This window comes from Artemia sp. Qi Xiang Cuo, chromosome 19 (assembly GCF_049724085.1).
Source record: "Artemia sp. Qi Xiang Cuo chromosome 19, ASM4972408v1, whole genome shotgun sequence".
Classification (NCBI taxonomy): domain Eukaryota; kingdom Metazoa; phylum Arthropoda; class Branchiopoda; order Anostraca; family Artemiidae; genus Artemia; species Artemia sp. Qi Xiang Cuo.
Window position 1 is genome coordinate 10198177 of NC_142812.1, and position 23948 is coordinate 10222124.

A 23948-nucleotide genomic window follows, 5' to 3' on the forward strand; every position below is an offset into this window, starting at 1 on the left:
CTGGCAGGAATGTTATGTAAGTTATGTATTTTGTTTCATAGGCAGCGCAATAGCGCTGCCTAAGTAAAGAACGATGTTGGCACAATGTATTTTTTTTCTCCATACCCGGGCACTTTGTATCGAAGGAGTTGTCGTAGAAAATTCGAAAAGGGCTCATTCGATTGGAAATTGGAGTGGCTAGTGCTCTTTTTAATAGTCGAAAGTGATTGGAGGTCAACTAGCCCCCCCCCCCACCTCCATCATTCCCCCAAACACATCCAATAAAAATTTTGAGATAGCCATTTTGTTCAGCATAGCTAATTTTCAGATAGAAAATATGTTTTTGAGGAGGACACTCCCCCAAAACCCTCAGGGCAAGGGTTTTAAGTTATGCCCTGAGGGCACATAAGAACGATGTTGGCACTATTTATTATTTTTTTGTCTTTTAGAGCAGGGCTCTTCGTATCAAAGAAGTTATCGTAGAAACTTCGAATAGGGCTCATACAATTGGAAATTGGAGTGGCTTGTGCCCTTTTTTATAGTCGAAAGTGATTGGAAGGCAACTAACACCCCTTCCACGCCTACCATTTCCCTCAGCACATCCAATCAAAAATTTGAGATAGCCATTTCGTTCAGCGTAGTTGATTTCCAGATATAAATTATGTTTTTGGGGAAGACACTCCTCCGCAGCCTTCAGGGCAAGGGTTGTAAGTTATGCCCTGGGGCATATAAGGTTTTTATAGAAGGCGTTGTCGTAGACACTTCTAAAAAGGCTCATTCGATTGGAAATTCAAAGGGCTAGTGCCCTTTTTAATATTCAAAAGTGATTGGAGGGCAACTAGCCCCCCCCCCGCCCATCATTCCCCCCAAACACATCGAATCAAAATTTTGAGATAGACATTTTGTTCAGCGTAGTTGATTTCCAGATAGAAAATATGTTTTTGAGGAGGACACTCCCCCAAAACCCTCGGGGCAAGGGCTGTAAGTTATGCCCATGGGGCATATAAGATTTTTATAGAACGCGTTGTCGTAGAAACTTCAAAAAGGGCTCATTCGATTGGAGATTGAAATGGCTAGTGCCCTTTTTAACAGTCAAAACTGATTGGAAGGCAACTATCACCCCTTCCACGCCCACCATTTCCCAAAACACATCCAATAAAAATTTGGGATAGCCAATTTTTCCCACGACGTTCAAAATTCAGGAAATTACACCTTTGAGCAGGACACTTCCTCCAGAGTCTTCAACTCAAAGGTTATAAGTTATGCCCTGGGGGCATATATGGTTTTTATTGCAATTTTTTCGTAGGAATTTAAAAAACGGCTCATTCGATTTGAAATTCAAAGGGTTAGTACCCTTTTTAATTGTCAAAAGTGATTTGAGGGCGACTAACCCCCCTCTCACGCCCCCCTTTCCCCAAACACTTCCGATCAAAATTTTTAGATAGCCGTTTTATTCAACGTAGTTGAAAGTTTTGGAAATTAGGTCTTTAAGGATGACAAACCCTCCCCCCACAGCCCTCAGGGCAAGAATTGTAAGGTATGCCCTGGGGGCATATAATGTTTTTAATGAAAACATTATATGTTTTAATGTTTTTTTTTGTCGTAGAATCTTCACTTGGAAATTGAAAAAGCTAGTGCCTATTTTAACAGTTGAATGTGATTGGATAACGACTAACGGCCCTCTCGCGCCCACTATTTTCCCAAACACATCCAATAAAACTTTTGAGATATCTATTTTGGTCAACGTAGTTGAAAGTTCTGGAAATTCGGTATTCTAGGATAATAACCCCCTCAGAGCCCTCAGTGCAAGGGTTGTAAATTATACCCTGGCGGCATATAAGGTTTATGTAGTAAGTTATTGCAAAAATCATAGGCAGTGCGATCGTGCTGCCTAAGTAAAAAAACGGTGTTGGCACAATGTATTTTTTTTCCATACCAGGGCACTTCGTATCGAAATAGTTGTCGTAAAAACTTCGAAAAGAGCTCATTCGATTGGAAATTAGAGTGGCTAGTGCCCTTTCTAATAATCGAAAGTGATTGGAGGGCAACTAGCCCCCCCCCCCCCTCACGCCCATAATTGCCCAAAACACATCCAATCAAAATTTTGAGATAACCATTTTGTTCAGTGGAGTTGATTTCCGGAAAGAAAATTTGCTTATAAGGAGGACACTCTCCCAAAACCCTCAGGGCAAGGGTTTTAAGTTATGCCCTGGGGGGATATAAAAATGATGTTGGCACAATGTATTATTTATTGATTTTTTCCGTTAGAGCAGGGCACTTCGTATCGAAGAAGTTGTCGTAGAAACTTCGAAAAAGGGCTCATTAAATTGGAAATTGGAGTGGCATGTGCCCTTTTTAAGAGTCAAAAATTATTGGAAGGCGACTAATACCCCTTCCACGCCCACCATTTTCCGAAACACATCCAATCAAAATTTTGAGATAGATATTTTGTTCAGCGTAGTTGATTTCCAGATAAAAATTATGTTTTTGAAGAGGACACTCCCCCACAGCCCTTAGGGCAAGGGTTGTAAGTTATTCCCTGGGGGCATATACGGTTTTTTATTGAAGGCTTTGTCGTAGAAACTTCAAAAAAGGCTCATTCGATTGGAAATTCAAAGGGCTAGTGCCCTTTTTAATAGTCGGAAGATATAAGAGGGCAACAAACCCACCTCTCACGCCCACCTTTTCCCCAAACACATCTAATCAAAACTTTGAGATAGCCATTTTAATCAGCTTAGTTGATTTCCAGATAGCGCAATAGCGCTGCCTAAGTAAAGAACGATGTTGGCACATTGCATTATGTATTTATTTTTTTTCTTGGTCTTAGACCAGGACACTTCGTATCGAAGGAGCTGTCGTATAACCTTCGAAAAGGGCTCATTCGATTGGAAATTGGAGTGGCTAGTGTCCTTTTTACTAGTCGAAAGTGATTGGAGGGAAAACGCACCCCCCCCCCCCCCACACCCATCATTCCCCCAAACACATCCAATCAAAACTTTGAGATAGCCTTTTTGTTCAGCTTAGTTGATTCCCAGATAGAAAATATGTTTTTGAGGAGGTCACTAACCCAACAACCGTCAGGGAAAGAGTTTTAAGTTGTGCCCTGGGGGCATATAAGAACGATGTTGGCACAGTGTATTATTTTTTTTTTCCTTTAGACCAGGGCACTTCGTAGCGAAGAAGTTGTCGTAGAAACTTCGAAAAGGGCTCATTCAATTGGAAATTAGAGTGGCTTGTGCCCTTTTTAATAGTCGAAAGTGATTGTGGCAGGCAACTAACACCCCTTCCACGCCCATCTTTTCCTGAAACACATCCAATAAAAATTTAGAGATAGCCATTTTGTTGAGCGTAGTTGATTTCCAGATATATATTATGTTTTTGAGGAGGACACTCCCCCATAGCCCTCGGGGCAAGGGTTGTAAGTTATGCCTTGGGGTTATATATGGTTTTTATAGAAAGCGTTGTCATAGAAACTTAAAAAAAGGCTCATTTGAATGGAAATTTAAAGGGCTAGTACCCTTTTTAATAGTCAAAAGTGATTGGAGGGCAACTAACCCCCCTTGAACGCCCCAAACACATGTAATCAAAATTTTGAGATAGCCATTTTGTTCAACGTAGTTTAAAGTTCTGGACACTAGGTCTTTGAAAATAACACCGCCCCCCCCCCCCACAGCCCTCAGGGCAAGGGTTGTAAGTTATGCCCTGGGGGTATATAAGGTTTTTATAGAAGGCGTTGTCGGAGAAACTCCAAAAAGGGCTCATTTGATTGGAAATTGAAATGGCTAGTGCCCTTTTTAATAGTCGAAAGTGATTGGAAGTCAACGAACACCCCTTTCATGCCCACCATATCCCCAACGCATCCAATCAAAATTTTGAGATAGGCTTTTTGTTCCATGCAGTTTAAAGTTCAGAAAATTAAACCTTTGAGCAGGACACTCCCCTCACTGTTTTCAGGGCAAGGGTTATAAGTTATGCCCTGGGGGTATATAACTTTTTATTGAAACTTTTGTCGTAGAAACTTGAAAAAAGGCTCATTGGATTGGAAATTCAAAGGTCTAGTGCCCTTTTTGATAGTCAAAAGCGATTTGAGGGCAACTAGCCCACCTTTCAGGCCCACCTTTTCCCCAAGCACATCCAATCAAAATTTTTAAATTGCAATTTTGTTCAGCGTAGTTGATTTCCAGATAGAAATTATGTTTTGAGGAGGACACTCCTCCACAGCCCTCGGGGCAAGGGTTGCAAGTTATGCCCTGGGGGCATAACTTAGAATGCACAAAAGAATGTGCATTGTCAGTCTAATATACATATACTGATATTTAGTAATCAAAATGTTAATATTTTTTGATTTATTAAAGTTATAAAAGTAAAAACATTTATATTTTTTCAGTAAAGTGCAAATTATATTCTGTCCTTGGAAAGGCGTAGGGGTTTTGCGCCCAACTCATGTTAATTTCTACCCGTTTTGAGTTTGACTCGGTTATTTATTGCAATTTCTGTTCGTTTTGGGTTTCATTTATCTATCGATGCTGATTTGTGGTAGTTTCTAGCTTGGTAGATTATTTGATTTTATTTTTGCTCATTTTTGTTTAATGGAGTTCTTTACTTTTCTTTGAAAATCTTATTTTTTGGAAAAAGTTTTTTAATTAATTTAAATAAAGATAAATGAAACTGAGCGTTAAACTTTCAAGCCCACCATTTCCCCAAACCCAACCAATCAAAATTTTGAGATAGCCATTTTGTTAAACGCAGTTGAAAGCTCTGGAAATTATGTCTTTGAACAGGAAACTCCCCCTATAGTCTTCCGGGCAAGGGTTATAAGTTATGCCCTGGGGGCATATAAGGTTCTTATTGAAAGCTTTGTCATAAAAACTTGAAAAAGGGCTCATTCGATTGGAATTTCAAAGGTCTAGTGTCCTTTTTAATAGTCGAAATTGATTGGAGGGCAGCTAACACCCCTTTCATGCCCACCTTTTCCCCAAACACATCCAATCAAATTTTTTAGATAGCCATCTTGTTCCACGTAGTTGAAAGTTTTGTAAATTGGGTCTTTGAGCTTGACAAGTTCCCCCCCTTCCCTCAGGGCAAGAGTTGTAAGTTATGCCCTGGGGGCTTATAAGGTTCATATTGACAGCGTTGTCGTAGAAACTTCAAAAGGGCTCATTTGATTGGAAATTGAAAGGGCTAGTGCCTTTTTAATAGTTGAAAATGATTGGAGAGCGAATAACGCTCCTCTCAAACCCACCATTTCCCAGACACATCCAATCAAAATTTTGAGATAGCCATTTTGTTTAACGTAGTTGAAAGTTCTGGAAATTAGGTCTTAGAGGATGACAACCACCCTCACAGCCCTTAGGATAAGGGTTGTAATTTATGCCCTGGGTGCATATAAGGTGTTTATAGAAAGTTTTGTCGTAGAAACTCAAAAGGGGCTCATTCGATTGGAAATTGAAAGGCCTAGTGCCCTTTTTAATAGTCGAAAGTGATTGGAAGGCTGGAAATTTTTATAATAAAGATTGATGTGTGTATAATGTATTTTTTTGTTGTTGTTATTATTGTTTAGACCAGGGCACTTTGTATCGACGGAGTTGTCGTAGGAACTTCGAAAAGGGCTCATTCGATGAAAAATAGAAAGGGCTGATGCCCATTTTATTAGTCGAAAGTGATTGGAAGGAAACTAATCCCCCTACCACGCCCACCCTCCCAATTGCCTTTATGTTTAAAAACTAAATGTTGCCATAAGATTAAATCAAAATGCACTGTGTTAATGCTAATTCCCAATAAGGCATCTCAGCAGTACTATAGAAAAAGTTGTAGTAGAAACTTCAAAAAGGGCTCATTCGATTTGGAATTTGAACGGCTAGTGCCCTTTTTAATAGTTGAAAATTATTGGAGGGCAGCAAGCCCCCTCTCACGCCCACCATTTCCCCAAACATATAAAATCAAAATTTTGAGCTAGCCATTGTTTTTCAACGTAGTTGAAAGTTCTGGAAATTATGTCTTTGAGGATCACAACCCCCAACAGCCCTACGGGCAGGGGTTGTAAGTTATGCCCAAGGGGCATATGAGGTGTTTATAGAAAGCAATGTTGTAAAAAATTTAAAAAGGGCTCATTCTAACCCCCCTCTCACGCCTACCATTTCCCCAAACACATCCAATAAAAATTTTGAGATGGCCATTTTGTTGAACGTAGTCGAAAGTTCTGGAAATTAGGTTTTTGAGGATGAATCCCTCCCCCCCCCACAGCCCTTGGGGCTAAGGTTTTAAGTTATGCCCTGGGGGCATATAATATAGAAAGCATTGTCGTAAAAATTTCAAAAAGGGTTCATTCGATTGGAAATTGAAAGGGCTATTGTCCTTTTTAGTAGTCAAAAGTATTCGGAGGGAGAATCCCCCCCCCATGCCCATCATTTCTCCAAACATTAACAATCAACCTTTTGATACGGTCATTTTCTCCAACGTAGTTGAAAGGTCTGGAAATTATGTCTTTGAGGATGACAATTCTCCCCTTCCCCTCCCCCCATAGCCCTCAGGACAAGGGTCGTAAGTTATGCCCTTGAAGCATATAAGTTTTTTTATAGAAAGTTTTGTCGTAGAAGTTTCAAAAGGGGCTCATTTGATTGGAAAATGAGAAGACTAGTGTCTTTTTAATCATTAGAAAGTTATCAAAGGGCAAATGACCCCCCCCCCCTGCGCTCATAATTTCCCCAAACACTTCCAATTAAAATTTTGAGATAGCCATTTTGTTCAACGTATCAGAAAAGTCTGGAAATTACGTCTTTGAGGATAACAAAACCCCCATCCGTCAGGGTAAGGGTTGTAAGTTATGGTCTGGGGACATATAAGGTTTTTATAGAAATCGTGGTCATATAAAATTCGGAGGGGGCTCATTGGATTGGTAATCAGACGCTCTAGTGTTCTTTTTAAGAGTCAAAGTGATCGGATGGCAGCTACCCCCCCCCCACACACACACACACGTCTTATTGTCCCGAATTGCATCTAATAGAAAATTTGAAATGGCTATTCTATTCAAAGTGGTCTAAATATCATACAACAAGGCCTTTGGGGTTGAAACAATCTCCAGAGATTGGGGGCAAGGGTTGTAAGCTATGCCCAGGGGGTATTTAAGGTTTTTATGGAAGGAAAGATTGTTTGACTTTAGAAGAGGCTCAGTCTTTCTCCCTGAAAAAGACTATGTTAACATAAAACAAACAGAAATTAATAAAAACAACTTTTTCAATAAAATACGTTTAAAAAAAAAAGAACTCCATTAAACCAAAATGAACACAAATAGAATCAAATAATCTACCAAGAATATAACTACCATAAATCAGTATCAATAAATAAATGAACCCCAATGCAAACAGAAATTAAAATAAATAAGAGTCAAACTCAAAATGAGCAGAAATTAATATGAGTAGGGTTCTAAGCCCCAAGCTTTCTAAAAGCAAATGTATCCACCAATAAGCTGATAGGTTATCTCAAATTTTTTGTTTGAGGGTTCTTACGGTTCCGAACGAAAATCAGGATATTCCCAAATTCGATGAGAGTATTTTTTATGCCAGAATGTAAAGGAAAATAGAATTTGGAAGGGATTAAAGGCTCGGATAAATTCAAGAAGGGAAAGAGTGTGCTTAGTTTTGGCTATCTCAACCGGCTTTGTGCTGCGGTGAGTAGTTAGTTATACTAGTTGTATCTCTTACCTTTCATTACTGCAGAAAAATGCATTTTTATAATCATGAATAAAGACCAGGAAATAACAATGTCATGTTCTTTTTTTTATACAGTGTGTAATTTTGGTTACTTCCAAATAAAAGATTGAGTTAAAATAAAAATTTTTGCCTTTTGAATTGAAAAAAAAACTTTCTAAAAGCCAGAATAAAATTTGTACTGAACTGAAAAAAAATCTTTTAAATATTTTCACTTTTCTAACTTTAAGAAATCAAAAATCAGTTAAGATTTTAAGGAATAAATATCAGCATATGTATATTAAACTGACAATGCAGATTTTTTCAGTAAATTCATTTGAATTTTTTTCAGTAAAGTACAAATTATATTCTGGCTTTTAGAAAGCTTGGGGTTTCGAACCCTACTCATATTACTCGTTACTACTCGTTTCGAGTTCTCTTCTTTATTTTATTTTCTGCTTGTGTCGGGTTTCTGTTATTTATTGATACTGATTTGTGGTAGTTGTATTCTTGGTAGATAATTTGATTCTATTTTTATTAATTTTGGTTTAATGGAGTTCTTTACTTTAAAAAAAAAAACTTATTTTGTTGAAAAAGATTTTTTTAATTAATCTTCAACAGAATGAGGAACATTTTTGTTACTTTATATAAAATGTTGAAGGGAATATACATAAAACTTGTAGGGAACATATTTAAAAACGAGCAAATTTCTTCGTACTTCACTGACCATCCTACTGAAAAATTTTATCGGTATACCAAAGAGTATATTACTAAAATACGGTTTAAAAATTTACCTAAGACACGGTTAACTAGAAAAAGCCATTGAACTAAGTCCATGTCCTTACTAATTCCTCAAGTTTCTAGGACAAACTATGTTTTTGTTTCCGCGACATACTGAATATCATCTATTTAGACGCATACACCTGGAGCTAGGTGAAATTCCGTGATATCCCCTCTCAAGAGGATAATTAGTTAAGGAAACCTCACACAATTCCCCTTTGATTCTGGTCTAGTTTTAAAAGAATTGAGGAAGAAACTATTGAATCGAGCTGAAATGTGATACTTGATATGATCGTATAAGACCGATTGTGTGGTTCCCCTTCAAGTGTAATATGATATGTTAGTCTTCAAAGTACTAAGGACAGTGGTAATGAAATCTAATAGTTTTGATTGGTTAAGTGGAACCTTGCACAACTTGATTTATCCTATAAAATTTGGAAAATTCAGAATAAAGAAAAAAATTCCAAGTTTTAATGAAAAAGACCACCATGTGCTGTTTTGCAGTTTTTGATAGTAGTGAGGTTGAATTTAAAAAGGAAAGGTGGGTAAAAACTCATAAAAAAAAGCTAAGAAAAAGATACAAAAATAATTTGGTCTTGAAAAAATGCCCAATTTCACTTATTATGTTGAAAATAAAAGAGATACAATACGAAGTACCTTAAGAAGGTAGATTTTTCATGTGAAGATACAGTTTTCTTAGGGAATTAATGGATTGTTGGTGTTGAATTTTACAAACAAAAAACGTAAACTTTGCTTATTTAAACGTTAATCTTATTTAATGCTAAATAAAGCTTATTTAAAGCTTATTTAAAAGTTATATAAACGTTAATCTTGCTTATTATTTACTTCAGGGTCAAACACGGTAACACGCGGAAAAATGTGGTAATTCCTCAAATATTCATACTTTTGAAATAAGCAAAAGTAAATTTTGTGATAATTGCGGTTTTCAAAAATGCAGAGACCTATGATAAGTTCAAGGGGAATAACTTTTTTTTCAATGTAATCGGTACTGTAAAATTCTAACTGGTAAACACCAAGCAAAATCACGAAATTAGTTTTTCATCTTCAAATAACAGAAGCGTTTAAGTGGAAATAGGGTTTTAATGTCAGTTTCAAGGGTAGATTTAACCTCAAAATGAACAGGAATTACAAATTTAACCCTCTTTAATCCCCACAGTGAAAACTGCTGTGCAAGTGGCATTTTACTAAATATGTAAGGTGGGTAGAAAGTATACTATAAGCATGTGCATCACCGGAAATTTAGCCCTAGAGAAACGAGGGGGGTAAAACTCAAAATAATGTTTGATTTAGGATTGTGCACTTACTTCCTACATTCATTTCACGAAAAAGGTCATATAAATTGAAAAAAATACACATTTTGCGGTCGAAACTTCAGGGTGTTTTTCGGTAAAACGAGGGTCATTAGGGGGGGGGGGAGATCTTCGTTAAAAAGCAGCCGTAACTTATGCTTAGTAAGAAATCTCACTCAGAAGCACTTCACTATAAGAAAAGATTTATTTCTGAAACATAACATAGGTCAACAACAATAAACTCACATAACAAAATCAACTTCAATGTAGCCTCTCCCGTAAGACTTCATGGCCAGGAGGGATCACAGGAGGAAAATGCAATAAACTAAATCTACTAATATACTAAATAAATAAATACAAACAAAATACAAATAATTTCACCCCCCCCCCTCAAAACTCCCCAAAAACAAAACCTAGGCAAGATAATAGTGCAATAATTCACCAGCTAAAAAAAAAGAAAAAAAAAGAAAACACTTAACCCAATTCATAGACATCAAATCCAAGGGAAACCGGAAAAAAAAAACTTAATTATTAGCTAGAAACTTTCTAACATTCTTTTTGAAGATACCAAACAAGTGGCAATTTCGTGCAGGCTCTGGGAGTGTGTTCCAGATGATTTAACTAGCTTTCAATGGGCTTAAGTTTGACCTTACTAATTTCAGTTATTGAAGTGTTATAAAGGAATAACAAACTTCTAAAGTATAAAGTAGAATAACAATGTCCACAATGCAAAATATTTTTTCGTCACTAAAAATACAGACTATCCTTTAATTTAAGGATTTAGTAAATTAAAAAAGAGTATTCAAGCTCCATGGATAGATTTCTGAATAATTAAGAAATTAAAACATTAAAACAGTAAATAAAACCCAAAAAGGACTTGAAAAAAAAATCAGCATAACCCACTATACTACCTATTTCTGAAAATATTTGCTGGAAACCAACGAACGAACTGAGGTAAAAAGATAAAGTATGAGTCACTAAATTTTACAGTCCCAACTGGCCGTGCTCATTTCCGTTTCCGAGCCCTTCAGTCGACAGCTGTGTAGCCACTGACCTCAGTTCCAAACCAAAAAACCAGCGATATTTGGACTCAAACCCATGCCCTTACAGTCACAGGCTTGCTAGTCTTACGCGCTAACCACTCTGCTAGTTCGGTTCCGAACAAAATAGTAAACATTTTGGATTCTCTGTCATTACTTACTGCATAGAAACTAGCCACCCTGTTGTATTACCCTTACTCTATGCCTGCCTATCGTAGTTCTGCCCTAGGATGGATGATAGACTATCTATCAACAAGTGAAATGAATCATTTTTATACAATTCTGAAAAAGTTATACTATCTTTGCCTCTCACAAAGACCGTCTGTATTGGCTTTGCTCTATTTAGCCATGGCTCTCAAGTTCTTATTCACTTCCACCAAGATAATCCTAATTAAAACAATCAAAAAACTATGTCAACAACCATTTGACGTGTAACAGAAATTTCTTAACATTGTTAGCTAATAATTCTTTGTTAGCTCAAGGAGACGGTACTATTTGCTAATAATTTTTAACTGCTAATAATAAAATTGAAAATGATTAGTTAATAATTTTGATAGGATGCTCAGACAATGACTAATGTTGAACAGAGCCTAACATATGAAATTACTCATTGCGAGTAACTTTATAACCTTAGAAACTTTTTATTATAAAGATTACCATATTTATTTTCTGAAGAAATATTTTTAAATGATCCCATTGAATCTTCCTAGTCCTGACATAAGGACTAAAATTTCATTTTCTTCCTTTTAAGTTTAAGATTAATATACTCGTATGATAACAATTTTTAATTAGGCATGTTCAGTCTTATAAAACTGTGACTTTAGTTTGGCTTGGTATTGGGTACAGAAGAGTCAATTTCAAAGAGCTAATTACCGCCACTGGATTTCATTTGCCCCTCCCAAATTCCTAGACTTTTAAAACACCTTTTTTTGGTATTTTCACTGAAAACCATCTTTTTGTAGTAATTTCATTGAAAAAAAAATAAAAAAAGTAAATTGCTCCCACCCCTCTTAATTTCAAAAGAAACCCCCCCCCCTCCACTTCTAAATTTTCTCAATAGACACCACTGTTCGGGCATAAGTTTTACGCTACTCTGGATTAGAAATTTTAGACATGTCCCATTTTAGGTACGTTATTGATCTTAGAAACATTAATTAATTAGCTATGTAATTTTTACTAGCTTTGGCATACGTCATTGCGTGTTCTCAACAGTCCAAGTTCAAGCATGCTAATAAACAATAATTAGCCGAATCAAACAACTCACAATTTTGTTGTTATTCGGTTATCTAGGAGAAAATATTTTCCAACTTCTAGCTTAATTGACAGTCAAACAGTTCGTTTAACGAAACTTTAATTTTACCCATCAAAAGCAAAGAGCCTGAGAATATTTGCTTGATTTTCGAAGAAGAGGAGAAACATTGCAAAGAATTCCCCTCCGGAGAATTGTCCCCTTCCTGCAGAAAAGCCTCCTCCAAAAAATCCCCCCAAAAATTCAATCTGTAGAAAATCCCCCCAGAAGTTACCCCCCGGGAAATGCCCAACCGTGAAAAATTCCCCTCGAAAAATTCCTCCAACCGCGGAAAATTCCCAACAGATAATTCTCCCCCATCCCATATTCTCCCTTAATAATGTTCATTAGAAAGAAAATTGAAAGTTCTACTTACCTGTATAAGAAACAACAAAATATTGTGCCGTAATAGAGTGGTAATTTCTTCAATTCTGAGGAGCGGAACGACAATGTTGGCCCAGTGGGTGCTTTAAAGCCAAAGAGTGAAAATTCTGTGATAACTAATTGATTTAAAATAATCAGAAACTATTGAGCTTTCCAGTTTCAGAGGTAGTAATACCGCGTGGTGAAGCAGTCGATTCTAAAGATCCACGTAGTCCATACAAAGAAAACGGTTAAATTAGACATTTATTCTAAGCTTGACTTAACCGAAACTAATTTAATTTTAATCTTTTTTATAAAAAAAAACAAAAGTTTTTTCATTCGCGGCTTGATAAAATTACGTACAGAGGGATGGGCGTACGTAGTTTCTTCTCTAAGTGGGGGGGGGGGCTGCAGATTCTGTGGTGAAGGGCGGGGGGCTGAAATTATGCGACTATTGGCAGTTCACAAAACCTTACATTGCCAGCAAGTTTTATCATATCTATGAAATCTTTATTAATAAGTAATAAACCAAAAATCATTAATGATCAATAAGCTTCAGTATTAATCAGTCTTCTTGGATTAGAGATAAATCCTTCCAAGACATTATGGATAATTGCTTCTTGTTTGACTTTTATTCTGTCATTTCAGCTGTTTATTTCCAGCTTTTTCAACCATCTACATTTTATCAACATCTACCTTTTTTCAACTGCTTTTTCAACCATCTGCTTTTTCACCCATATCTAGTGTAAATTTGAAGTTGGGGGGGGGGGGTTGTGTGCCCCCCAATACCCCTCCCCCATTCCGTACGCCCATGTACAGAGGTGTATAATTTTGCATAAATCGTCATGAAGGAGGATCAGTAGACTTTCGTTTAGGGGGGGGCTTCTATTTTCAGCGTACTTTGTATTTTCTATTTTGTATTTCGGCATTGGGGGAATGTGCCCCCAATACCCCTCCCCCATTCCGTACGCCCATGTACAGAGGTGTATAATTTTGCATTAATCGTCATGGAGGAGGATCAGTAGACTTTCGTTTAGGAGCGGGGGGGCTTCTATTTTCAGCGTACCCAAATTTCCATCACCCGGTGAGCCTTAATGTGTTCGTATAAGAAGATATGGGGAAGGAGGATAACACGGAGGGGGGTGAAAGATAACATTCTGATTACTACTGGAACAAAAGTGGAAAAGTGGAGAAGGCGTCGTAAGCAACACCAGGACAATCTTCAGGTAAAGGGAGGGGGTGGTAAGTGCTACAAGGAGCATTCTTTTCATTAAGATTTAAATGGTAATAATTCTTTTCTCCTATTTATATACATCATTTAATGTGTTCTTATTCCCCAGGGGGGATTGCCTCCCCCTAATATATCTATGGGGAACATCCCTATAAAAAGGTTGGTTCGAGGGACCCACCTTGAAATCCGAGGAAATAATGATCCTTTAATTATATTTTGATGCTTCAAGTCTCCCTCATGATAAATAATTGAAGGAGTTCTTTTTTCAGGGATGATTATCATTGTCGAGGCATTTATTTTAACAAATATTAAACTTGAATGTTAAAAATTAGTGCTGAAGGTACAGCAGTAACCCTGATACCCATTTAAGAGAGCCATATTTAAGGAGTTTAGGCAAATGCTATCAGGAGCTTTTATTTTTAGCGATATTAAAAAACAGTATTTGATTTTTCTTTTAATAAACAATGTTTCAATGTATCGAACATATGTTTTTAAACATCAGAGAGCCCTATTGTTAAGTCACGAGGGATTTAGCCGCGCAGTAGATCAAAAGTCACGGAAAATATCCATCCATACGAACAATAATGAACCTCTCCGCCCACCCTCAATTTTTGTAGTAAAAATATTATTAAGAACCTGTACAGCAAAACTACTGTTCATCGAAGATTTTGACGAAATATTCAAATTTTGTCCAAAATTTTATTAAAATCAAAATTATCATTCTTAATCAGAAAAACCAAAAACGCGGGACACTGTCGATCAATTTACAATTATAGATATATAAAATTTACTAGCAAGAAATATTTGGCTTATGGGGCCGGTAGGCAAAATTATATCTGGATTAGGTCTAGACGCAATTTGAAAAATGATCAGAAATTAAATCATAGGCAGTGCAATAGTGCTGTCTAAGTAAAAAGTGAATGGGACTCAATGTATTATTTGTTTATTATGATTATTACTGTTATTATTTCTACGAAGGAACATCGTGTATGGAAGGGCTTTTTGTAAAAATTTCGGAAGGAACTCATTCGATTGGAAATTTCTAGTTCCATTTTTAAGAGTTGAAAGTGACTAGAGGACAACCAGCCCCCCTCTTACGCCCTTTTTTCCCAAAGATACCCAATCTAAATTTTGAGACAGCAATTTTGTTAAGCATAGTTAAAAGATCTAATAACTATGCCTCTGGGGATGTAAAGCCCCCCCCCAATCCATAGCCTTTGAAGCAATGGCTGTAAAGTATGCAATTAACTATTGTGAATGAATGAATGAATGAATTTTATTATTAACCCGTTTTACAATCAGCAGAAAAAGACAGAGCACTGACAAGAAAAGAAAGAAATAGCAAAACTGACAAGAAAAACAAATACACACAGAAAGAACTACATAATAGCATAACTATTTGAAAAGGTGGACCCACTCGTGGTCAATCAGCTCTATTTTTCTTACGTAATTCTGAATTACCTCCTCCACAGCATTCAGAGGCTCAGCAATTCCATATTTTGCAACAATATGGCGGTTTTCAACAAAAGGCGGCACTTGAAGCAGATATCGGGCATACTTAAAAAATACTGACCTTATGTCTTTCTTGTTTAGTGCACTCAGGAGCTTCCAAAAAATAGACACGTACAAGACATGAGGCAAAGCTACTGCATTATAAAGACGAGCCAGATATTTACGGCTTGAGTTGCGACGGCTAGTGACAACACCCGCATAGGCAATGCGCACTTTTTTAGAAAAGTGTTCAATAAGCAAAACTGGGTTTCTCGAAGATTACGACCAATCGGCAGGCCAAAGTACGTAATGCGACTAGACGGTGTTACGGTGATTCCACCAAGCCTGATTGTAGCATTATCTTCAGGGCAATTAAAAAACAAAACAGCAGACTTTTCTAAATTAAACTGCAAAACAATATCCGCATAACTTTTTTCAAGACGCGAGAAATTATTTTCTAATAAACCGAGACAGATTTAAGAGATCATCTGCAAAACCAAGAAGTGACAAGTCAATATGCTTGAAAATATAACTCGGAGAGATAACCTGTTGTGCTCCATTAACACTGTTATTGTACAAAGTAGGAGACGTTATAGCCCCTTGCTTAATTCCCTTGTGTACGGAAATCTCCCCACTAAGCATACCATCTTGCAAACGAACACGAAGCTTGATGTTCCTACACATATCACGTAGTGACCTTACAAAAGAAGAACGCACGCCTCGCTTACACAGCTCTACCATAATCTGGGCATGAATCCCAGAGTCAAAAGCTCTTTTGACATCATACTGATCTAAGATCAAAGTTTCTCGGGAGAGATGAGCATCAAGTAATATGTTCGCAAGAAGATAAAGTAAATGGGTGCACCTGAGAACTTTTCAAAAACCCAACTGGTGTGGAGGCACCTCACACTCATCATAAATCTCATCAAATACAAAAATCTTGAATAGTTTGCAAAATACTGAAGATATTGGCTGTTTGGCTGGCTTCCCATTGTTTAACATCGGGATAACCATATCCACATTAAAGCAACTCGGGACTATACCTTGTTTCAAAACCATCTGAAACAGAAGGGTAATGAGATGGTAAAGAACATAACCTCCCAAAGAAAGATGTAGAGCACAAATACTATCGCAGCCTTTCGAGTATACCTTTTTCAGCTTTTTAACGGCATGGCAAATTAAGACTGGTGACACTGAGAAATCGTCGAAAGTATCGGTAAGCCTAGAACCAAGCTGATTATCGTAATTAGACTGCAGAACTGGATCAGGTGCTTTGAACTCGGAATCAAAGTAATCACTCCACTGATTAGCAGAAATATAAGACGTAGACTTAGCTTCTTCTGGCTTAGACCGAAGCGACCAAATAAGGTTCGGATTCTTACTGAGCTTTAGCACATATTTTCTTTGAGGGTTGCACGGTGGGCATCTAACGCTTTATTGAACTTTCGTTTAGCATGGATTCAAATCTCGCTCACTATTCCACTCCATGGCTTCCCACTATCATGCCAAACTTTTAGCCACAGCTTCGCCGACGCACAAGCCCCCGCTAGCTCTGGATTTCTAGACCACCCTTTCCCCAGCGATCTATTACGGATACGCTTCACAGAAACTGCTACACTCTTTGCCACACTCAGAGCATGTGATATTTCTTCAAAGTACATGTTTATCTGCAGACGTATTTCACTTTCACTGCAATACGAGTTTGCATTTATATGCAAGAGATGGAAGGGAACTTTTATTTTACTTAGGATATCGCCACAAGTAGCCGCAAAGAGATCATTCGACACTTGTTTCCAGTCACTGTATACTCTCCATTGGGGTTTAAACGGACCCGACAACTTTAGACAGTTCAGTGTTATTGACAATGACAAAGGCAAGTGGTCAAAATATGAATCATCAGCTGCAACTTTTACTTCGTCACTCACTGGGAAGTTCGTTAACACGTGGTCAACATTTGAGACGGTGTTGGCAACACTGATAAATGTATAAGCTTTATCCTTATCAACGACAATTAACTGATTAGAAAGGGAACCTATAACGATTTGAGTCCTTTCAGATTCGGTATTAAGTGGGTCACAGTTGAAGTCCCCTATTAATAGAACTTTCGTATTCACAGAAATTTGAGCCTTTACGAAACGGCTTAGCTGAGTACACGCAGCCATGAACTTGCTGTCTGAGAGGCTAGATCTATTATTAATAGGTAGATAGACGTTCATTATCACAGTATCGCAAACTTTGAAAAATGAGAACATCACTTCGATAGTCGATCAGCAGACCTGTTCAAATTAAGCAAGTCGTCAGCACACGTCATCAATGAAACATCTGTCCCCTTTGAAACACGTGAAGTAGCTATTTGGGCTTGTGCCGGCAGAACACCATTGTTGTACAAACTCGGAGACAAAACTGAACCTTGCCTGACTCCTTTACGGACTGGTGCAACAACGGATTCAACCAGATTTGAGGGTATTTTGATTTGCGCTCTAAGGTTATTGTACATATAATGTAATACTCCGACAATGCACAAATTTAGCCCTTGCTTATATGCTTCTAGACGGACTTGCGTGTTCACTGAAGAGTCAAAAGCCCGGCTCACATCATGAGAGCCAATAACTAGTGGATCACCCGTTGCCTCAGAATCAGACAAAATAGCAACAAGGGTGAACAGAGCATCAGCGCAACCGAGCCCCACCATAAAACCAAACTGGTGGTTTGGCATTTGGCAACAGTGTCTAAAATTTGACAATATAAGCATTTCTAGAAGCTTGCATAAAACTGGTGATGCAGTAATTGGGTGATACGAGGAGCATAAGTTAGCTGACTTCCCTTTTTTCAGGACGGGCGTAAGTTCTCCTGTACAGAAAACATCGGATATCAAATCGACTTCGAATATTATCTGGTAAAACAATGTTAGCATTTCATACAAAAGACGAGTACCATTCAGAAGGTGAAGTGCACACAAACCGTCAACTCGACGTGATTTTTTTCTTTTTCAGTCTATAGGCATTTACAGTTACATCCAAAACAGATACGGTAAAGTCCGGAAAACTCGATTTTGATAGCACAGATTCAAGTTGTTCAATATACGGTCTAGCTACACTGGAATTCGGGGCACTAAATTCGTTCGTAAAGTAAGCTTGCCAGTCATTTGAATCATTAGGCATGGACTTAGGCGTGTTTGGGCGATCTTTCATGCGGTCTTTCCATAAACGACTTGGATCATTAATTACTCTCTTTGTATAGTCATTTTTCACATTCTTGCGGTGCTGCTTGAGAGCTTTCTCAAACTTACGTTTTGTGTGTACACGAAGACAATTCAACGCACCGAATATAGGACGGCCACTTTGCCTCCACACTGAGAACCAGAACTTAGCATCTTGACATGCTTTCACTAGCTCTTGATTCTTTGAGAACCCCGAGAGTCCAGTACCTTTACGAATTTTCCTTATAGGAATAGCAGCCTTTTCTGTGGTCAATAGTGCGTGGGTGATTTCAGCACAGTAGGCATTAACCTGTGTTTTATTTTCCTGGATATTCCTATGCATGTTTGCTTGTAGTAGACTAAATGGCACGCTGATCTTCTGAAGCGTCGTGTCCAGTACTGTACGATAAAGCGGGAAGTCGGCCTTTGACCAATCTTTTATTTCATACCACTTTGAAGTACTTTTGACCTTTGGGATACACACATTAACACATGCTTCTATTGGGTAGTACACTCACTGTGTCACTCACGTTTGGTGTGCTTGCCACATGGTCTATATTTGAGACTGAACAGCTAGTATGTAGAAATGTGAAATCTTTGTCTTTTGGGAGGACACGATACCGACTTTGAAGTGCACTTAGGATCAGCTGGGATCGTGGAGACGAGTCGTCGACTAGATTACAGTTGTAGCCTCCGATTATATGGCATTCCAGTTTGAACAACATATTAGTCTTGAGGCACTTTACAAGAGCTCGTACTGCTTTCGAGAATCGGTTATCTGATTCTTCGTCGCTGTAGTTTGTAGGAAGGTAGACATTGACAATCACCAGGTTCCCAACCCTTGTATCCATAAAGTTTTCTGCTGCATGAAGAATCTCGGAATCGACAGTAGAACTACATACGATTGCTAGTCCACTAGAGGGCCTCCCGCGTTGACGAGACTTGGCTGGTACAAAATAAAATGTATGATTTTCCGAAAACATGAGTAGGCTGAGGCTATCAATTGTCAGTAAATGTTCTTGGATGCACAGAATATCGTTACACCAACATAGTTTTTCAATTACAAGGATTCTGTGAGACACACCTCCATTCATTTTCCAAGACACAAATCCTAGTACTCTGTGCATTCCTCGGAGCGTTTTTGTTTTCCGATTTGCTTTTTTATCTCAGGGCATTGGAATGACTGACATGTATGTTTATTCCTGGAATGAAAGTTGCCATTCCTTATTTCTCCACCTGACCACTGCATCCGCTAATGTTGTATCACCCGGTGCCAAGCATATTATAAAGTCCTAATACTTTCCTGGATCGTCTAACTCAGGAGGCATATTCTTCAAGACAACTGAGATCACCGGTTTTTCCACGTTTGGCGATTTAGGTGCTGACGAGGAGGCCTTAGGCTGAATCTTGGAATCAGCAATAACTTTCAAACCATTGTTCAGAGTATCTAACTTACGGGAAAACTGTTTCAGCTCACTGTCCATTTTTCTCGTCATGTCGTTCACTTTGGTAGTAATACAGACTGCAATTTCGTTACCACAGGTGGGAACAGACTCCGGTTCGAGAATAACGAAAGTCGGAAGCTCTTTCCCGTCCTTAGCACAGAGCCATATTGCTTTCGCAATATCCGTCAAATTATCACAGTCTTTTTGCATTCGCATAATCGTTCGTCATATCCGAATTCACCCTCATAGTAAGTCCACAGCAATTTTTTGCCTTCCATAATGCTGGCATGATCGAAAAACTCTACTCCTTTGTTAAAATTTCAAAAAATCTTGACTGAAAAGTTGATCTAACACACTACGCATGCAAAGGTTGTCAAAAGGGTGTATCTACAATATCTGAGAACCAGGTTAGAGCATCAAGCTGAAACTTCCAGAGCATAATGTGGGGGATGTTCGACTGACCAAAAGACAATAGGTGTATATTACTACTGCTACTATTGATATTATCACTACTAATACAACTACTACTACTACTACTTCAACTACTACTACTACTACTACTACTGCTACTACTACTGCTACTACTACTACTACTACTCCTAACAATACTGCCAATACTACTACTACTACTATAACTGCTGCTAATGGTATTAGTACTACTAATGCTAAAGGTATGAAGAGGAAAATTTCAGGGAACATTGACGGGAAAATTGAACTAAATGAAAACACACTTAGTGCATACGGTTTGTCAAAGAATGTATCTCAGATGTAGGTTGGAAAAATAGGTTGGAGCTTCCAGAGAATGATTAGGGGAATGATCAATTGACCAAAATGCATTATGTCCATGCTACTACTTATGTAATGGGATCAATTTTCAAAAGTCTCTCAGAAGTTTCCAATTAAAGTTACCCGAATAAAAATAAAAACAACCAAAATATAAACCCAAAATATGAAGCTGAAAAATTCAATTAACCTACAGATCGAGCAGGACTCAAGTTTTCAAGTTAGCATAGTGAAACAAATGTATAATTGAACATGGTAATTATGCTTTGTAACAAACATCGCACGAGTCTTTTCCATTGACAATTCAAAAAATAAATCCTTCCATGTGTCACCAGTAAATGCAATAAATATCAGTTTGACCAAATCTTATATGACAGCCAACAAACAATGTAATTTGAATCTTAAGAGCTCAAAATACCAAACTATCAAGAGAGTAAGATTTATAATACAAAAAAGTAGTCACTCGAGATGCAAAATATCTTTGTATAATCTAATTGCAGTGTTCTGTATACTAAGTTTAGAACTAAGTATCTCAATGTAATTAAATCATATTATCCTTTACCAACTCTCACAGAAGTAAATTATAAGTCTTCTGAAAATTAAGCGACACCCTACTAGGAAAATGTTACAGTGTAAAACTTTGTTCGTTCCGAAAAAATTCCAAAGTGTTATTATAAAAAGTTATAAATTGTTATTAAAGTTACAGTGTAGAACTTCGCTTTAATAGAAAAATTCGAAATTAATATCTTAAAAGTCATAAACCTTAATTAAAACAAAGTAGCCCATTGGGGCAAGCCCGTCCACTAGTGATGTAGGGCAAATAGTACAACCAATAGGGACTGCAAAATATACTTGTGTCTAACGCCCGAATGTAACCTCTGGCGAAATTAGGAAGAGTAGAGAGTTAGGACTTAGCAATTTTTGTGCCAGTCTTATTTTCAGTCTTAGACGAGTCTTAGAGGAGTTTTACACCGGTCTAACCCAGGACTTTCTTATGATTTATATTATGTGAGTCTATTCAAAATAAACATTCGAGAGAACTTTTTGTCAGTGCATCAACTTTTGCGTAGCATCGCTCCAGATGACAATTTTGTATTAGTGTCTCGTATTACAAGTGTGTTGAAATAACCGAAGCTCTGCGACAATTATGTGAGTAACAACAAATGCATTACTTTCTTATTTTATTCTCTCTATGTTAATATTTCTCAAGTTTGTTAGTCCTTGTGGCTCCAATCGCTCCTAAGGGAAACTGAAACTTTTCAGTCTGATTTCGACTCAGTATGGCCGTTAATATAAGCTCCCTATATATACTCCTAGTTTAAGCTCCCCACTCTAGAAGTTCAGCCTCCACTCAGGTAAGTCAAACGCGAACCATCAGCTAAGAGCTTGACTAAATTTCCCCATTGAATTATTAATTGGAATCTCCGTGTTAGGAAACATCAGAAGATATAAGTACAAATTCAATTATCCAAAGAAATCCCCCCATTAGAATTGGCGCAGCCTGTTTAAAGGAGCAAAACATAAGGACAAAAAAAAAACAAAAAAAAGATTATTGAGAAATATTACGCATAGGAAAAAGTGTGATATCTTGTAGACTTATAATTTACTTGTGCATGCTTTGAAAGTGCCATTTATTGTGCATGCTTTGTAGTGCAATATTTTATTAAGCCTAGGTCCCCTTAAAATAATAACAAAAATATAATTTAAACGTGCCAAATTTAAGTTAAAAAAAAAACAAAAAACAGTGCCGAATTTTAATTTATTTTGAAAAAAAAACCAAAATGTCGTTGGATCAAAACGAACAATTATTAAATAAAAAACTCATTGCCAAAACAGTGGAAATTTCAAAATCACTTCCTTCATATAACGGTGATGCAGACGTAGACGAATTTGTAATTCAATTAAACCAATTCGCAGAAGTAACTCAAACGGACTTAAAATCATTAGTAGGCATGTTGTTAATGAGACTTAAAGGACAGGCATTAACATTCCTGAAACAAATAGAACAAACAATAGGGGAAGATAACAACCTCCCAATAAACTCAATTGAAAAATTGCTAAAAGCGTTCCGAGAAAGATTTGTTGAAACTAGTTCAACACACAAATTAAAGCATGGTACGGTATGTTTCGATGAAACACAAAATGTTAGGGAATACCTACATAAAGTAATGGTATCCATTGAAGCAAAATATGGAAAAGAATCAGGCCCTTTATACGATAAAATTGTACTGCTTTCTTGCAAGGATTAAGCCCCAAATTATACCGAATGTTAATATCAAAAAATATTCAAACATTAGAGCTAGCAGTTCAGGAAGTGGAGAGAATGATTGAAATTGACTCGATTGTGGCAAACCACAATAAGTCAAGAATAAATAACGTAGAAAATGCAACCCCGGGACGATCACGAGCAATTTCCCCAGGATGCTTTTCGAGAGATAATTCACCTAAACCGAACCAAAATAGATCTCCAACCCCTACGAGGCAAAGGATAGTACGTTTTGTACCCACAAATACGACAAACAACGTACAGAACCCCCCAAGCATATGCTATGCATGTAATAAACAAGGACATATCGCCAGGGAATGCCATACTAAAAACAAATAGACACCAGCCACCCCAAGTTTTAATAATCATTTGTTCGGGAGAACAAAGTAAAATGCCAATGGGGCAGGAAACTATAGAAATAACCCCCCACGTTTCCCATCGTTCCGCAACCCGTACCAACAAGGATTTGCATATTCGAATCCTTCCCAATATACGCCTCAACAACCCTATTCTAATCCCTCACCCAACAGACAAAATAATTTTCGGTTCCCCAACGCAAACAGGCGACAAAATATGTACCAATTTAATTCACGAACGGTGTATCCAACTAGATTCAACAGGAATACAACTGATAACAGCGGATATTTTTTTCCGACGGGAAACGAAAGAAATTTTTCGTCAATACAAAATGAACAAATGCCGCGAGCCGTCGGCACAAGAAACTTTAACCCACGCAATAATACGTGGCGAACAAGACAATCAAATGTCAACCAACTTGGAACTTCCCTAACAAGTGAAATTCCCACCGAACCCCAACCTCAAACCCCAACTTATCAGATAAGCGCACAGGGAAACGAATTAGGCCCCAGAGAAAATTAACCGGGACCCTGGAGGCCAATATTTTTTATAGGTCCCATCCAGTAATTGTACCTTCCTTAAGTGATAATGATGACATATTACCTATATTAAACAATTTTAGTGTTGTAAGTATTGATTTCAAAGCGTTAATATATTCAGGTGCAACTGCTAACAGATTAACTTTGAAGGTATTCAGAAAACTCCCAATAGATAGTAAAAGACAGGGTAAT

General features: G+C 37.5%; 1 protein-coding gene and 1 pseudogene across 1 annotated transcript in view; both read right to left on the reverse strand.

Annotated features, from left to right (window-relative positions):
* The window catches only part of LOC148940483 (uncharacterized), a 176689-nt gene extending 168188 nt beyond the window's left edge, over nucleotides 1-8501 (reverse strand). The window contains exon 1 of the mRNA XM_089104995.1: nucleotides 8459-8501. Within this exon, the coding sequence (XP_088961121.1) occupies nucleotides 8459-8501 (43 nt within the window). The remainder of the gene's footprint in view (nucleotides 1-8458) is intronic.
* Nucleotides 8502-18533: 10032 nt separating this feature from the next.
* LOC148940484 (uncharacterized) lies at nucleotides 18534-19493 on the reverse strand (annotated as a pseudogene).
* Nucleotides 19494-23948: the final 4455 nt, after the last annotated feature.